Source organism: Gavialis gangeticus, unplaced genomic scaffold, assembly GCF_001723915.1.
Source record: "Gavialis gangeticus isolate Ggan-Ray unplaced genomic scaffold, GavGan_comp1, whole genome shotgun sequence".
In the NCBI taxonomy this organism is placed as follows: Eukaryota; Metazoa; Chordata; order Crocodylia; family Gavialidae; genus Gavialis; species Gavialis gangeticus.
Window position 1 is genome coordinate 56,016,309 of NW_017728994.1, and position 18,129 is coordinate 56,034,437.

Genomic DNA, 18,129 nt, shown 5'->3' on the forward strand with positions numbered 1-18,129 from the left:
TAAGAAGAGGCTTGATGCCTACCTGGCTGGAGTCATCTGAGCCCAGTTTTTCTCCTGCCCTGGCAGGGGATCGGACTTGCAGGTCTACAAGGTCCCTCTGACCCGACTTCTATGATTCTGTGATTCTATGATGAAACAGAGGATATTTGCAAAGCTACTGAAAACTGCTTCCCAAGTGATAGCTTGAAAGACCAGAACCGTATTTAAGTCCAAGTGCAGAAAAACAGCAAACAGAAGTTTCCAGGTAACTGAGCCTGGATTTATTTTTTTCTGAAATACATAGGGATTTGCACATTGTGGATTGTGTTGATGCAAGAACAGAGTTCTTAGTTGGCTAAAAGTCCTATAAGGCAAAAGAGCTAAAGCAATTTAAAAAAAATAAAACAAGATACAAAAATTAATTTCAGGCTTCATCTCCACAGTCTGTGATTACCCAGCCCTACAGGTTAGGTTTCCACTGTTTGGTTCTGCCAAAAAATTATTTTAATAAACCTTTCTTAGGAATGGGCTTTAAAGTACCTGGGCAAAAATCCATGCCATTGTTTCCCTGTCAGCCACCGACTGGCTGTATAATATCCGGCACATCATTTACCTTTTCTAAGATTTCAGCTACACCGATGAAAGAAAGGAGGAAGCCTAGTGAAATAAGAGCTATTCTGAATCCAGAGGGGCATAAATGAGAACAGAAGTTGACTCCCAAATCTCCTGCAAGGTGCAAAGTATTGTGGCTAGGGTTTTAGACTGTACCCCATTTAGATTTTAAACTCTTTAGGGCAGCGACTGGCAGCCTTGAGCAAGCCACAGGCCGGAACAACCCAGCTCCAGTCTGACATGGCCAGGTGGTTTCATCAGGGTATCAGCAGCAAGGGGCTCGGCCTGCAACTGCGCAGGGGCCAAGGAGCTGGGAGCGGTGCCTATGAGAATAAATTGCTCCCCAGCTGCAGCACAGGCACTATTTCCAGCTGGTGGGGAGCTGCACCCTTACTGCTGCTGCTTCTCCCTGCCCTCCCCACCGCATAATTGCAGCACAGTTCCCCACTGGCAAGGATCTGCACCCATGCTGCAGCCTAGGAGTGAGGGCAGGGGGAAGCAGCAGCAGTGCAGGCACAGCTCCTAACCAGCTGGGAGCTGTGCTGCAGCTGAGAGGCAGAGAGGTGGGGAGAAGTGGTCACAGTGAGGATGCAGCTCCGTACTGCCTGGCCCAGGTGTGGGCAAAGGCAGAAAAAAAGCCCTCTTGCTCCATAAACTGTATCTAGTGGCTGCACGGGCTGATTTTGAGCTACAGGCTATACGTTTCCAACCCCTGCTTTAGTCAAAAAAAAATACTACGCCCTCACAATTTTATAAATGCATTGCTTCACATTTACAGTTGCTATTTATTAGGATTAGGACATAAATAAAAGTTGATAGGTGTGTCCACCAGCACCCTCCCTAACTGGCGGCAGCGCTTTGTGATCACTTTCTGGAATCACCAGATTGATGCTGTTTTCTAGAGCTGCCTGCTGGCACAGTGAAGTGTTACTCAGCATGAATCAGGGCGCAAGAATCTTGTCCCAAGTCTTTGTTCGCTCTTTGTTTTCCAGGTTGAAGAAGCAATCAGAATGGCTTTCAAGTATAAGAAAAACCCATCAGGTACAAAACAGAATCTAGCAAGCTTGTCAAACAAAAAGTCGCAGCAGGTTTCAAAGTGCTCTGGTTACTAATCAACATCTTCCACTTAGTATGTCCAAGGTGTCTGGAAGGGGACAGTAGTTTTCCTAAAGACACTATGCTAGAAATGGGAGACATGGATGCCAGAAAAGGCATGCACCATACGAGAAAAATGAGAGGGTCAGTTTGGCCTATACCACGTGTTAATTCTCTGAAGCTATACACACATCACATTTGTCCTGGGATAAAACATACAATTCAGGCATCCATGTCCATTGTCCTGGAATAAATCAAAAAAAGGTTCACAGGGTAGGAAGTGCTATCAGTTTATATCTCGGGACACTGCAAAGTGCATCTGACCAGTTGTTCCAAGGTTAGAGATTAGAAATGAACAACATTTGCTCATCTATGACCCCTTGCAATGGGGGTTGCAAAGCACATTAGAAAGCAAGGAAGCAGATTTTAATGCCATACATTGATTAGACATGGGATGTTTTTGCAGTAGCTTGTCATGGAGTATGCTAGCTCATGAGCATATATATTCAGATCTTTTCTTTTCCCCCCAGAGTTGCTAGCCAGTATTTTCTCCATTCGACTCCCAGTATTTCTCTCATCTTGTTATTTCCTAAAGCCCATTGTAGACTGCTCCATCCCTGCTGGTGTTTGTAGCTCTTCCAAACTGAATGCGATCTGCAAATGCAATTAGCGTGCTGTTTATTCCTTCTTTCAGATCACTAACGAAGATGTTAAATTAGACTAGACCTAATACAGACCCTTGCAGTACTTCACTGGATGCCTCCCCCAACTCAGCATATTGTCGTTCCCCTTTGTTTATAGCTTTTGGCCAGCCAGGAACAACATCAAGGGACGATGATCAGGCCCAATGTTTTATAGCTTTGCACTCGTCTCCTCTAATTGAACATGCTTTGTGGCCACTTAAGCACAGAAGCCCAGCGCTCAGCAACAAATTTCCCATTTAAGCAGGTCCACGTAAGAGATTAATTGCCATCAAATTGTGTGACGGTGCCCTTCATTTCTCTTTGATTGGTAGGAAATCAAATCATGCCTTGCCACGAAGATGAAGTCTGCAAGCACGGTTTCTTTATCAAATCGCCACCTCCTCAGCTTTTCACTTCCCAGGTACAGTAAGTGCAAATTAGTCGTACTCTGGAAATCCCTTGACAAACATCTGTTACGTTTGCTCCCCTGAGCTTTACTGACAGGCAAAACAAACTTTCCTCTGTGCAGAAATCCTGGAAAAATCGCTATTTCATCCTGTGTAAATCCAGCAAGTGCCACTACATCCTGAAGTACCTCAAAGGCCAGCAGATAAAGGGCTCCATTCCAATTGACCAGTACGTATCTGAAGTCTAGCACCTTTTCTTCTCACCCCTCTGTACCAGCAGCGCTTGGCCCACGGGCCAGATCCAGTCCCCAGCTCCAAGCCATCCAGGCCATGGGACTCCCCACGGGTCCAAAAATTGGACTCTGCTGCCAAATTCCCAGACATAGGAGGAGCCCCATGGGCTGGATAGCGTGGCTTTGTGTGCTGGATCGGGTGCACAGGGGACCTGAGACCCAATCCGGGCATGCAGGGGTGGAGTGGGGCCCCAGCGCCCACTCTCGATGTGCAGGGCCAGCACAGGACCCAGTCCAGCTGTTCGGGGCCAGGCAGAGGCAGTGCAGGCCAGTCTGCAGCCTAGCCCTGTGCCATTTATCTGGCCCACAGGGCCAGAAAATTGAGCACCGCTGAACAACAACCTAGAGTTGAGCGTTGGGAATAGCAAGGAATGTAAACCAAGACACAGAAACGTTTTTCCAGTGCTTTTCCCAGCTCCCCTGAAGTTGGCTGGAGTCTTTTCATCAGCCCCCAACCAAGCAGATTTTTGTAAGTGGTTATTTACATTTGAAACCTCTCCAACTGGCTACATAATAATTGTGATTTTTTTGATTTGCTGCAATAACAACACGGTCTAATTCCCGACACAAAGCTGAATTTGTTTCTTTCCAGAACAGATTTTAAAATCACCCCTCCCATTGCAATGCTGATACCATAAGCTGTTGGTCCTGTTATTCTAGTGAGATAGTTGAACATTTTTGTTCAAAAAAAAATAGTTTTCCTCATAATAATATTTCACGTAGAGAAAGAGGGAGTTTTGTTTTGCTTGAGATTCTCTGCTCTTTCAACCAAAAAAGGCCTAAACATTTCTCAGCTTGGAGTCGTAAAAACTGAAACATTCTTGTTTCTTTTTTCCAATAGAGAACCCAGAAACTTGTTTTTATTAATTTTATTTTTGTAATTGTAATTTTAAATATTCTATGGAAAATACTTTCCTCCTTCCAGCCAATGCTTTATTATTAAGGCCTTTTATGTTTAAATGATCAAATCATTTTTCATCTCAAAGGCAGTTATTTAAGCAACAGCACAGAAATTACTTAGCAAGCTCTTGATCCTTATGGTTTTTACAGACAATGATCATTTCACAGTGTGCATTAATGTAGAAGATGGATGTGCTTTACACATAAATATTTCATACACATACCCAACAGGATTATAAGCATAGAGACTGGCATAAGCAATTATGAAAAGATGACAGCAATAAGGAAGATGTTTAAATGCCTGCCGGAAGAAGTGATATCCATCAGCACAGAGAGCAGGGACTACTACCTCATCGGCAAGGACAGGTATGCATGGGGAGGGCCATGAATCCAGTGCTCTTGGTATCCAGAAAGATTATAACCCCATCTTGTAAGGAATAGGCTGTAGGAGACAATCTGACCCTAAGAGCAATGACCCCACGAAGGCTGATCCCGCTTTCCAGCTCCACCCTATTTGCCTCCCTTCCTGCATCTGCCTCAAGAAGAGGTTTTTGCCTGAGAAAGGGCAGCAAGACGGCAATCTCTATGCATCAGAGTGACGCAGGATGGACAACGTGCCTGAGCCCAGAGAGAAAAACAAATAGCGAGTTATCATTCAAGCACACAATTCTTTGCATGCGCTTAGGCATTGTTTCTTTAATGCTCATTTAGTGGGAAAAATTCCAGCGAGAATCACATGAATCCTACTTGTGAACACAATGCAGTGCCTCCTTTTCAACTAGCTTCCAATGCACAGCCTGAATTGTACATTATAGACATTAGGGGCTGGAAGGGACCTGGCAAGATCATTGAGTCCAGGCCCAAAGCCTCTTCTTTGTCTCTCTGTTTAAATGTGTTTCTCAAGCTCCGAGACCATCTTGCTAATGTCTTGCAAGGTACTGGATGTTCATCTGAGTCACATGGAAATAAAGCCCGATACAGGCACGTCACAGGAAATTTCCTCACCTTACTGAACAGTCTTTAAAGGTCTTTTTTTTTCCACTGTAGGATCTCAGTGGCCCTTAGTTCAGACTATACAGTACTTTATATAGCAGGCAGGTGGTAGTTACATGGTCCTTTGTACAGTTCAGTTGGGTTTCAAGTGGGGAATCTATGTAGCGCTGGGATCACAGAATCCTCCCCAAGAAATGCAAAAATGTACAACCCTTGGCTCAGAAATGATACCTTTTATTAGACCAACTAGGAAACTGCAAAAAAAATCTCTTTTTTGCAATTTCCTAGTTGGTCTAATAAAAGGTATCATTTCTGAACCAACGCTTCTACATTTTTGCATTCCTTTTGGTCTCAGACCAACACGGCTGCCAAATACATCCCAGAATCCTCCTCGCAGACTTGATCAGTTCAGTGAGATTTTGGCCTGCGGACCTGCTAAGTTTTTGGGCTTCGCGGTCAAATGCCTACAGTTCCTTAAGATCACAGCCCTGCCATCCACCAAGCTGCTGCGAAGCGACCACTTTAGAAGCAGCTCTCCACAGTTTTGAGAAGGATGCAGATTTTCCCTGTGTAGCCTTTCGGGGCCCAGTCTGGCGCCTACTGAAGCCAATGGAAAGACTCCTGGTGACTTTGGCAGGTGTTGGTGTGGGCCCTTCAGAAGCAGCACAAGAGGCAGTTTGTGTTTTTCCCACGGGGGTCCTGCCACAACGATAACTTTTTAATTGCATGATTCCAACCCACAGGGAGCAGGTGGAGGAATGGTACACCTTCATTTCATCAGTCTGCATGGATGCAAAAGCAGATGGATGCCGTCCTCAGGTGACATATCCATTCACAAATCCGCTTTTTCAAAAACAGAGCATTGTCATTTCACTGGTAACCTCTGGATATCATTTCATTGGTAACCAGAGCAGCTTATCACTTCATTGGTGAAACGAGGGATGAAATGCACTAAAATTCTCTTTCCAAGTCCTGCAGGATTTGGCCCTAAGTGTGTCAATAAGTGCACTTCCCATTAAAACCGTTTCTTAATCAATGGGGGGATTCCTATTGGGCTTAAGAGGTGAGTTAGTCTTGGGCTAAACTCTGCTTCACTAAGACTCATATAGACGCTTAATAGCACACGTTAGCCTGCGGACCTCAGCTGCCCCTGCAAAGCCTCCTACTGCTCTCCTTTGATTTCTAGAACGAAGATCTTGCCACTGAACACATGAAAAGCCGGTCATGCTCCTTGCCGCTGTCCTTCAGTAGAGCAAACGCAGAGGGGCCCATCAACAGCAACAAAAACGAGGTGAGGGGCCTTTAGTGGTCAAAGCCTGTCGGTGGTGATAAATATATTCTTAGACTTGGGTACTTGATTGCCTCCATTCAAAGGAAAGTCCTGAGCTCTGAGGCTGCAAACATTTAGGCCAGGAGACTGACCAACCAAGGCTCCCTTCGGTAACATTAACCTGCCTCGGCAAAGCCAAAATGAGAACTGCGTCCCATCTCCTGGTGGTGCTGGAGAGAGGCATGAAGGGGCATAGGGTTGTGTTGACTTCCTGAGGCGGGTGCTTAAAACTCCCTTGTACCTTTGAATCCCTACCACTCAATAAACTGAGAGCGTTAGTACATTCCCTATGAGACTAAAGGTCTGTTTGTAGAAAAAAATATGAAGGGGTACCTGGGTAGCAGTGCTTAGTAAGTTGAGTCACAAAGTGCCAGTAAATAGTACTGCCTGGGAGAGCGTTGCAAAAGGTCCTTTTGTGTTACCAACTGACCAGACAAACAAGACTTGTGTGCATGGAGCTTACGGTTTTCTCTTATGTACAGGAGAAAGATCCTTCAGACGACAAGAGGAGGCCTAATTCAGATCCTTGCCCCCAGCATCTGCGAAAATATCAGCCGCCCTCCAGCTCACCAGGAGTTCTTCCTCACCCGGTGAGAAGAAAGAGCTAGCAAGGCTCATAAACCATACATTTTGGAGGCATATTCACAGAATTACCATCCAGTCTGATCTAGCCAGAGTCATTGTAATAAGAAACCAGTCCACCACCTCCCTACAGAGTTGGTCTGGCTTTGATTGTGAAGGTTTTCTTATTTCACTCCAGGAGTTGCTCTGTCACTATTACACATAAACTGGTATAAGTGCCCAAAAATTGGCCTACGCCCATAACAGAACAGAAGTCCAGTGAGACTGGCACACATAGACTGGCTTAAAAATGGTGGAACCCAATCTAAATTAGACCTGGATCGATGTTCACTCACACTTCATCGATTTAGTGTGATTTGAACTTCTGTACTGGTATGAGACCAGGACTGAGCTTTCCTTCACTTGATATGGTTACTCCAGAAGAGATCTTCACAAATTCTTCACATTGTCTTAGATGCATTGAAGGGAACAAAGCTGGGACAAGTTACGCTCATTGAGAATCTGCCCTTACATACATATTTGTGTTCCCAAATTCCTCTCAAGTTGTCTGTTTTTCTACCCTCTCTTTGGGTTTTTGTACACACAGAAATTGCACCAGTTTAACTAGAAATGAATTGAGCCAGTCAAACTGGTGAGCTCTTGAGCCAATTATTTTGATTCAACATAAACCTGGCTTACAAATCTTAGCTTGTGCCTGATATAAACCAGATTGAGAATGGTTACAGAAAGTTGTGCTTGTTTTAACAAAATAGGATTAAAAGCCCACGAGTTAAACAGGTTCTACTTTGACCTCTCTTACTTCTTCTCTTTTATCTACTAATCCTTCTCAAGTTTGTGTTGTCGTTGAACCAACTGCAAGGTCTATCCTCAAACACCTCATGCTATTTTTACTCTCCTTGGTAATTATCCAGTATTTTGATATGTCACCATGGCCCTGATTCATCTTGAATGGCATTATTCCAGTGTTGAACTGCCAAGCCGAATTAGGATCTATATAAACTGCTTTGTAGAAACCCAGCTTTGCTGCAGCCTGTCTTGTCCTTTCCCTTTTCAAGAGCTAATTTAGATTGACTAGGGTCGTTATAGAATTAGGGCTCAATCCTGGATGATGCTAAATTTTTTAAACTCATACTGAAGTCTATGGGAAGTGAAGGACCTCCGCACCCCTGCGGACTTAGCCATGGGACACCTTTGTCCAGAAAGTGTAATTAGAGTTTGAACCGTAGCCTGCTGAAGTCCTTTTCCATTGACGTCTGTGGGTTGTGGATCAGGAACACAGGGTCCCATCTAGCTGCTGCTGGAGCAGGCGTAAGTCATTGATTCCTATGAAAATATTCTATGTTGAGTCTCTGCGCTAACAAATATACCCGCTTTTGTGTTGTAATCAGTGAAAACCCATGAGGCACAACAATATATTTATCACTCCTCATTTCTATTCAACACCAGCTTCTTCTTTTCACATATATGAAAGCGGGTAATTAGTTTAATTCACTTTACCTTGAAAACAGTAATATATTCTGTCGCACATGTAGTCTTTATTTTATTTCATTGCTATGGAAACAAAAGATGTAAGTAGAGAGATAAAGAAAGGGTACATCTCAAATGCGGCTTGGCAAGGTATATCGGGAGGAAGCTAAATACTCATTACCATATTCTGTGTGATAATCAAATCAACAAGGCTGATCTAAAAATAGCTAATTGAGCTTTCTGACTTAAAGGTGAACTCCGAGAAGGCATTGATCTCTTGTTGGCGATCCCAAATTCTCGGGAACTTTCTCTCTCTGGTCATTATTCAATATAATTCTGTGGACAGTGAAGCAAATTGTCCAGGCTACAAGGATTCAGTCTGAGCTCTTATCAGATACTCACGTGTAGGTCAAAGCCCACTGAGTTTTGCAAGTCAACAGCTCAAATTGCTTGCTGTGCATGGCAGTTCCAATAACTCACTCCCCATTCAGGCAAGACTGCCACTCCTTTCAGAGAAGGTGGCTGAAAACAAAAAAGGTCTCCTTTTCACTGAAAGGTTTTAAATTGTTTTAACTAGCTCTAGATTTCAATGAGAAATTTTGCCTAGGGAAGGACATGAGAGCTGTGTGTAACACATTCCAGATCATGTATACATGTTTGGCCCACTCAACCTGATTTTTAAATGCAGCCACAATTTTTGCACTTGCAGACATTGGCAAGGACAAACACTGGCATTTGAAAGTGTAATTATACAACTGTATTTGCACATCTGATCCTTAGGTAGCTACAGTAAATGTTGTATTCAATGTACAAATATTGCACTGCAGTTGATTTTGAGAGTTTAACTGGAAGCGTAAAAAGACAAGTTTGTTTGCACAGTGGACAGATCCTCTTATTATTTCAGCCTTCCATGAGAAGCAAATCTCCCCATATTCCCCATAGATATTTGCTAATCCTATTACTTTTCCAAGTAAATGGGAAGAAGATGCATTACATCTTCTGTATAGCTGATCCCCTTCAACACTGAATTTTTTTTAGCAGAGCAATATTCCACAAAAGACCCTGGAAATTCAGCTGTCAGATTCAGATGAGAACACCAAAGGAGAGGAGGAGGAGAAAGATGAATACTATGTCACTCCAAAAAACATTTTAGCACAGGTAAGCTACTTGATGCACTTTAACCTGTTGGGCTGAACCCTGGCTGAGCTCCAAGATAATATCTGACAAACCCAAAAAAAGTACTAGCAAGATTTTTAGAGAAAGCAAACTCCCAAATAAATGGCTAATAAGAAGTTCAGATGGATGAGGAGAAAAATGTAGGACAAACTTAGGAGACTGGAAAATTTTCATCAGAGTTTTCTGATGGAAAATATCATTTTGATTAAAACAGTTGTTTCAGATATAAATGCTGGTGAACAATCTCAAAAAAGCAGCCCTCCCCTGATGTTTTTGTTTTAGAAAATTTTGTTTTGGAAAAAATTCAAACTTCATTTCAAAATAAATGTTCACTTTAAAACTCTTTTAAAAATATATATTTTTTGTGATATCACTGTAATTATTCCATCCATGTCATTGTGGACTACTGCTGAGATGTTAGTACCTAACATAAAACAATAAATGTAATATGAGATTAAAAATAAATGACAGTTAGATGTAAAAATTTCATTTGAAGGTACATTGCTTTCAACTAATTTCCTAACTGAAAAGTTTTCACAATTTCCATTTCACGGGAAATTTAGGAAATATTTGTGAGTACTCCAATTCAAAGCAAAAAACAATTTGGAAATCTCAAAATTTTCCTATGAATTGAAAATTTGGAGTTTTGACCCACTCCATAGCACATGGTTGATGGGAACGCTGCATGTAAGCTTTGGCTGCTTGCACACTTTCGTTAACTGTGGTTTATTTTAACAAGGCTGAGCTGTATCAGCCAGAATCCCTGAAAAGGCACAAACATTAAACCAAATAAAGAAGTCACAAGGCTCCTTTATGGACAAAGAAAGGCAATGATTACCACCAATGTTTCTTTTATGCTTTTAACAGCTGGAAATGAACTCAGCAGAGCCTGATCCCCAGTGTAACAGTCCAATCACGGAGGAAAAGCTTATCTACATCTCAATGAAACCTCAGTAAGTAGTCATTCATTTTATGTCACTCTCATGAGCACACTTGAACTTGATAGCAATGCTGGCACACCTTGGGCACATGCTGGAAAGCAACTACATGACATTTTTTCAGTGTGCAACACCCACAGAGCAGGGTGGACTGGTTAGGGAGTATGGTTTCATGGTGGCATGCTCTAGCACACTGTTGACATGCTCACAGTGATCGGGTAAGAGCTCTCATTCCTACTGCTTTTAGGATAAAATCTATAAAACACATAATTTGAGGAGGTCTTTGTTGGCTGGGGAAGGAGTGGATATCAGAGTCAACTTTCAGCTCACATCCCAAATTCATACACTGGGACATCATGACTGTGCTTATGTAGAATAGAAAATAGCAGTTTTAAGAAGCTGGGCTTTTACAGTGCAATATTCTAGGGCCAGATAGAGTCACACATGCCCAAAACACAATGGGAAGCCACTCAGTAGAGTGGGCAGGCTTATCTAGTGGTGAAAAAAATACTGAGGAAGTGTTTACTCCCAAATGTGTCACTCTCTGGCTGCATGACCTTGTGCAAGTCACTTCTCTCAACCTTCATTGTCCTTCTCTATGTTTTATTTCATAAGTGTGCCCTGTGTTTTAACATGTATTAATTTGCATGGATATCATCACAGAAGGGATTTCACAGAAGTTCAGACTATTGTCCTAAAGCTCTGACTACTACACAGAAATATCACAGAGGCTGCACCCAATGAGGGCCTGGAGCTTCTGTGATGATGGGCTAGCACCAAAATCTTCTCTCAAGCTAACAAATAATCCTGTTATCTGTTAACACCGTAATACTTCCTAGGACACGTAGATAGACCCTCTGGATTCCTTCTAGTGGAGGGTAGTAGTTATATGTTCAGCCACAAGCAAGTTAATTATAATATTGTTGTATGATTGCACACAGGTATGTGGCCAAAGACTAAAAAATTCTGGGCCTATTGGCTTTTGACTAATCTTCTTTCCAGGCCCCCAGTCTCTAGAAGGCCCCGCAAATAACCTGATAAGGATTTGGGCCATTCTGCTATTATATCCACCAGGGGTCAGCCTGTGCGCCCACAGAAATCAGTATAATCCCATGCCAACCATCCATGCTCACTTTCTGTCTTAAGCCATGTTGTTAGTTGGAATGATTTCATTTTTAATAAATAGTCTTCAAATATTCAAAAGGATTATTTGGGTTTAATGGTCCATTCTAGGAGGTCAGCTTATTCTATTTAGCTGTAATTTTGTCCATTGGATATTCTACAAGAACTCATTATTCTTTGCTCCACTGACAGCTATTTGATTCAGCATCAAACACAGCTAGAGTAACGGTGACTTGACATGCCCAGTTCGTTTTTTATTACTAGTCTTATTTACTAGGTCCCCTGACAAGAGGCTGGAGCCCACATGCAGAAGTGATGAATTCTTGGCCCTTCCCTGGATCCCAGAAAACAACATACATCTAAGGAGCTCCGAGGATGACGGGGACGAACCGCTTACAAAAATCAGCACCAGTGTACAGCCAAGGCTGGAAAGGAAACCAAATGCATTGCCACTATCAGTAGTTCAGCTATCTATACTAATGAAGTAAGGCTGTTTTGGGTGCAAAGGAGTAACAGAACCCACTCGAAAACTAAGCAGATTAGCCTCAGGGGTCGTGAAGATTGCTGATTATACTCTGCTACCTTATATCCCCAGTTTAGGAAAGACATGCACCACATCCAAAGCCTAGATGACGTTCCTGTTTAAATACAAAACAAAGCTGTTCCCTTGAGCAAAGCAGGCAACAGGCTTTTCCGTCTTTGCCCCAGAGCCCACCACAAGCACTCATTTCTCTCCTGCAGGTGACTGCACTTAGCCCAGCTCGGATCACTGAGCAGGGCTTCCTGACCCGAGGCCCCAGTCTTATCTGCTTACATTGCTTTTGGATTGAAATTACTCAATAGCATTGCTCATCTTTGTTCTGGTCAATACTGTACAACCAGAAATGAAGGAAGGAAGGAACTGTCAGTTGAGAGTTCAAAACAGCCAGCTTTTGTGTTCCTCTAACAGAACGATAAAAAAATGGTTCAAAGACAGATTTTGGAATAAGGGAATTATGGCCACGATCACAGTTGGAAGAATTTGCTGGTATTGTATTGTTTTTAATATACAGGGTTAGCAGCTTTTTATCTACTTCCTTGTTTCTTTCAAGACAATGAAAAGTGTGATCTCCAGGACAAAACAGCAGCAGAGGCTTTAAAAAGTACATGAGTGTCTTTGTTAGATTTCCTTTTGGAAAAGGAAGAAACATTGCACTGTAATAGCACTACAATAATAATCTCAGTCTTTCCCCACCATCCAGACACCGGACAAATTTCTTAGCAGTCTGAACTGATGAAGTAATATACTCTCCAAGAGAAATGCTAGAAACCCCAACCCAGGAAATATTTAGTGCTAAGCTGGAAAATAGCTCTGAGGGAATAAGCCATTGGAAACGTATTGTGTTGTAGGAAGAGTACAGGGGCTAGGTGACTTAAGAGGTGTTTTGCATGTTTAATTTCCAGGGTTAGTACTGGCTTCACTTGACAAGTTAGCAGCATCTGACTTGTCCATACTGTTTTCTTTTACAGCCAAGTCACAGACAGGAGCCAACTGCAAGAGGTGGATATTTTCATTCCTATGGTCGACATCAACAATTACCTAACGCTTACTGAAGCAGCAGGACAAATATGGTGGGTACTTGTCCACTGGTGAATGGCTGCAAAGCACTCTATGAGCTTGGCATGTGTTGGGTTTCAGGCAGAGTATGATAGCCATTAGGAAAATATGACCTTAAAGATTATTCTTCTAATGTCAGTATGAATGGCAAGACTGTCAGTTGCCCATGATGTGGATGGTAAATAGTCATTGGACTCACTGATTTGTGGCCAAAGGGAAGTTTGTCTTACTATGGACGAAAAGTAGGTGACACCATTCGCTATTTGGTATAGGTGGATACATGCGGTCACCACCTGTTTACAGATCAGGGAGCCGAAACCCAGGAAAATGAAGTGACCCGCCAATGAAATGAGTCCACTAAACATCACTCCCCATCTGTGGGCTTGTGCCACATGGAGAATAGAAGTTCTTGTAAGAAAAGGGTATATCCTTTGGAAAGCCACATGTTCAGATTGCTCAGAAAGAGCATGACCTAGCGGTCAGAGCCAGGATGGTGCAGTCCTGGTCCCAGTTGCCTCACTGATTCACTTTGTCTTTCAGCAGATCCCCTGAGTTTCAGCTCTCCTGAGTATACTGCTTTGGGCATAATACATTATTAACCCATCTCATGTGGCCCTTTTATGATTTAAGTAACACATATCTGCAAGGGACTTTGAGATTCTCAAACTGAGCAGGTCACAGAAGCGCAAAGTATTACCATGGTGAATAAGTAAAGAGGTGCTGACTGGGAGTCCCAGCAGATAACTGCTGGCAGCTGGTTGCTCTCTAAAATTTTCCAGCACTGGGAATAATCTATTCAAGTGCCTGTTTTGGGGGATGAGATGTTGGGGGCTCAAAGTCACCCACTTTTCCTCAAGTTTTGTACTGCTGGGTAAGCGCAATGGAATTCATTCCTCTCCCTAGTCTGTCCCTAAATGGCTTGGGAGAAAGGAAAGGGAGCAGGGGCAAAAGGACAGACTGTGTGGAAGGTGAGTTTAGTGTTATTAATCCTTGCTGCCTGCTGTGCACAGTGCTGGGAATACCACCCTCTGCTCCTTTGATGTGCCACGTTTATCAAATGCACTATGTGCATATAGAGGAAGTAGGTTTTCCTCCACTATCATCAAAAAGAGGAAACAGTACTAGGCCGCAGCTGCAGAAACTTGGAGGTTATCCTAGTGGTGACTGTGTTTTGGCACAGGGTGCCAGGAGTTAGGGTCAGTCAACTCCAGATGAGGGCCTGAGACCAAAGTAAAGACCAACCAGTTGGGGGATAATGAAAGAGCCCACCAGAATTTCACTGAGGAAGTTGTAGTCAGGATTTTGGTATGTCCTGTACCAGGATTGCCACAATTCTTTAATCCTGGTGTCCAGATCCTAGGTTTTATTCTGGTTTGTCTATTTTAGTTATCAAAGGGGACCTAGGAAAAGCCACTCAGGCAAATGAAGAACTAAAATTATCAGTATCACGGTAGCTACACCGAGAGACCGTTTGACCAACAGGCTAGGAACATAAGTTACACATAAACTGGTTCAAGTGATCAGAAACTGGTTTAAACCTGTAGCACAGCAGAAGTTCAGTGTGTGTAAACCAGTTTCAAAATGCCTGAAACTAGTTTAAGACAAACCTGGTTGAGTGTAATATCAGACTTAAATGATTTAGGTCAAACCGGTTTATGAAACTTCTGTCCCAAACCCCTTCCTGGTTCAAGTTAAATCAGAGTCCCCCAGCATCCCAGTACGCTTTTCAGCCCTATGCTGTCTGCTGCAAAGAGCAAGGCTGGCTCTGCTGCTCTGCTCCCTAGCCAGAGCAGTGAGACTGGCTCACTGACTGGCACATTGACAGGCAAACCCCTGTTGGGGCCTGGGGCCAGGCGGGGGTGGTTCAACTTCCCGTCCTCTTAGTATAGAGCGGCCTGGCCTGGCCTGGCCTGGCCTGGCCCTGCCTACTTAGTGCTGGCTGCAACTGTGGACTACAAATCCCAGAGGCACCTGGAAGCAGGAAGAGGAAGTGATGAGCAATGCTGCAGAGTCCTGCTGATGTGATTCTGGACTGCAAATCCCAGAGACCTCAGGGGCAGCAGGAAGAGGAAGTAAACACACAGCTCATGCTGGTTACATGCCAGAGAGCTCTGCTTTAGTGGCCCCGGGCTTCTGGCTTGAGCCACTGCAGGCATGTGGCTGCATTTTCTGAATGTCTGTTCATTTGCTTAGTGGTTCAATCTTTGCAGCTTAGACTGACCTACAAAGACCGAATCAATTCAGCCTCAGGCTTTTTTACTGTCTGTACTTAGCCACAGTGTAAAGAACCAAATGAGCCAAGGAATCCCCATCCTTTCTGATGACCTTCATTGAAACAGGTCTGTTAAATTAAAGGTTTGGCATGGGGAGCTACAGGTATTTGATCATCTTTAGAACTTCCTATTGGGATGAATGAAAACATTCATCACTAATGAGGCCACATCTGGAGTACTGTGTCCAGTTTTGGGCCCCAGCTACAGAAAGGATGTGGACAAATTGGAGTGAGTCCAGTAGAGGGTAATGAAAATGGTGAGGGGACTGGGGGACATGACTTAGAAGGAGAGGCTGAGGGAATGGGGCTTATTAGTCTAGACTCTAGAGAAGAAAAGACTAAGGGGGGATTTAATAGCAGCCTTCAACTCCCTGCAGGGGGGTCGCAAAGAAGATGGAGCTGGACTGTTCTTGGTGGTGGCAGATGACAGAACAAGGAGCAATGGTCTCAAGTTGCAGCAAGGGGAGTTTAGGTTAGATATTAGGAAAAACTTCCTCACTAGGAGGGTAGTAAAACACTGGAACAGGTTACCCAGAAAGGTGGTGGAAGCTCCATCCTTGGAGGTTTTTAAAACCTGGCTTGACAAAGCTCTGGCTGGGATGATCCAGTTGGGGATGGTCCTGCTTTGAGCCGGGGGTTGGACTAGATGATTTCCTGAGGTCCCTTCCAACCCTAATTTTCTATGGTTCTATGATTTAGTCAGGACAAGAACCAGACCAGAAAGCAATTACTCAATGACTGTATCTTGCTTCTGGCTGACAACAGGTCCTCATGCAGCATGAATCCCAGTTGAAGTTAAGCAGTTCCATCACTTGGCTTTTTTGCCTATGATAAACTAGAAATCCCTTTCACACTTTTTTCTGTCTTTTCCCAATGACCCTAGCGTCTCTCACTGGAATGGCCCTCACTACTTAGGATGTATATTTCACCACGGGGATCATATAAAGGCGATAAACGACCTGCACCCACAGAACATGGAGGAGGTTTCCTTGTTCATCAGCAGATCCATGAGAAAGAAGGTAAGCCTTTACAATCCAGTGGTGATTTTCAAGTGAGCCAAGACAAGTGAAAAAATAAGCAATTTAGAGCTGTGGTGTTCTGATGATGATCTCAAAAGGACTTATTCAAACAGGGATCTGCCCCACAGTCTGGGTTCAATCCATACCACAAAGCAAGAGGCTTATGAGCTCACTTCTTTCAAAACAATGTGTCTGTACAACAACCTGTTGGTATGACTGTCCATGTGCAATCACACCTATACTTACTGAAACTAGCTAGCATAAGCAATGGCCAAGGCTTCAGCCTACACTAGCAGCCAAAGTACAAACTCCCAGCGCCCTTTAGTATGAACTTTTGGTTGTTAGCAAATGATAACGCCTGTGGACACATCCAGATGAGTGCAGCCATGCGGTGTGTGGTGCCACAAACACATCTGCAGTGCCATGTGCTGCACAGTCCGGTGTTCTCTGCACTGCAAGGGCATGCTGCCCATGCATGCACTGCTCTGGGGGCGGTTTCTGGGAGTTTTTTTGACTCCTGGATATCCAGGGGTCAAAAAAAACATGGAAAAAAAACCAGAGCAGTGCATGCACAGACACCACACACTTCTGAGAAGTGGAGCCAGGCCACCGAGAACCGTGCTGTGGCTGCCAGCCAAGCTCCGCCCTCCATCGAAGCTGACCTCGTGAAGGAACACCTCGACAGGCTGGACACCTTCAAGTCAGCCGGTCCTGATGGGTTACCCTCAAGGGTACTCAGGGAGCTGGCAAGGGTACTCATCGTAGCTCAGCCCCTGGCAGGGATCTCTGAGAGCTCTTGGCACTCTGGTGAAGTGCCTGATGATTGGAAGAGGGCCAATGTGGTGCCTATCTTCAAGAAAGGGAGGAAAGTAGATCCGGCAAACTACAGGCCCATCAGCCTGTCCTCTGTCCTGGGAAAGGTCTTGGAAAAGATTATGAAAGAGGCCATCCTTAACAGACTAGCTGAAGGCAATATCCTGAGGGATACCCAGCATGGGTTTGCTGCAGGGAGGTCTTGCTTGAACAATCTCGTTTCCTTTTATGACCAGGTGACTTTTCACCTGGACAAGGGGGAAGAGATTGATGTGGTATATCTTGACTTTAAAAAAGCCTTCGATCTGGTATCCCATGATCACCTCTTAGCTAAACTGGCTAACTGCAGCCTCGACCTCACCACGATCCACTGGCTGGGGAAATGACTCTGCAGTGGTGGTTGATGGAAGTCAATCGCCTTGGTGCGCTGTGACCAGTGGGGTCCCTCAAGTCTCTGTCCTATACTATTTAACATCTTCATCAGTGATGTGGACATTGGTGTCAGTAGTGGACTGGCCAAGTTTGCCGAGGACACCAAACTCTGGGGTAAAGCATCCACACCTGAGGACAGGCGGGTGATCCAGGCAGATCTGGACAGACTCATGAAATGGGTGGACAAGAACCTGATAGCGTTTAACACCAAAAAATGCAAGGGTCTCCATCTTGGGAGGAAAAACCTGCACCATGCGTATAGGCTCAGTAGTGCTATGCTGGTTAGCACTACAGATGAAAGGGACTTGGGGGTCATCATTGACCACAAAATGAACATGAGCCTTCAATGCGATGCTGCGGCTAGTAAAGCGAGCAAAATGCTGGCTTGCATCCATAGATGCTTCTCAAGCAAATCCTGG

General features: G+C 44.0%; 1 protein-coding gene across 8 annotated transcripts in view; it reads left to right on the forward strand.

Moving 5' to 3' along the window:
- The window catches only part of PLEKHS1 (pleckstrin homology domain containing S1), a 32,738-nt gene that overhangs the window by 2,724 nt on the left and 11,885 nt on the right, over positions 1 to 18,129 (forward strand). For 2 of the 8 annotated variants that reach the window (XM_019502841.1, XM_019502845.1), the window contains exons 1-13: positions 138 to 244; positions 1,584 to 1,632; positions 2,702 to 2,790; positions 2,899 to 3,005; positions 4,201 to 4,335; positions 5,706 to 5,781; positions 6,149 to 6,253; positions 6,775 to 6,882; positions 9,380 to 9,499; positions 10,385 to 10,470; positions 11,855 to 12,061; positions 13,087 to 13,188; positions 16,330 to 16,465. In XM_019502841.1, the coding sequence (XP_019358386.1) occupies positions 1,602 to 1,632; positions 2,702 to 2,790; positions 2,899 to 3,005; positions 4,201 to 4,335; positions 5,706 to 5,781; positions 6,149 to 6,253; positions 6,775 to 6,882; positions 9,380 to 9,499; positions 10,385 to 10,470; positions 11,855 to 12,061; positions 13,087 to 13,188; positions 16,330 to 16,465 (1,302 nt within the window). In that variant the 5' untranslated portion in view covers positions 138 to 244; positions 1,584 to 1,601. Of the gene's footprint in view, positions 1 to 137; positions 245 to 1,583; positions 1,633 to 2,701; positions 2,791 to 2,898; positions 3,006 to 4,200; positions 4,336 to 5,705; positions 5,782 to 6,148; positions 6,254 to 6,774; positions 6,883 to 9,379; positions 9,500 to 10,384; positions 10,471 to 11,854; positions 12,062 to 13,086; positions 13,189 to 16,329; positions 16,466 to 18,129 lie in introns of those variants that run through there. The other 6 variants (XM_019502842.1, XM_019502846.1, XM_019502843.1 and 3 more) reach the window with 6 other exon arrangements.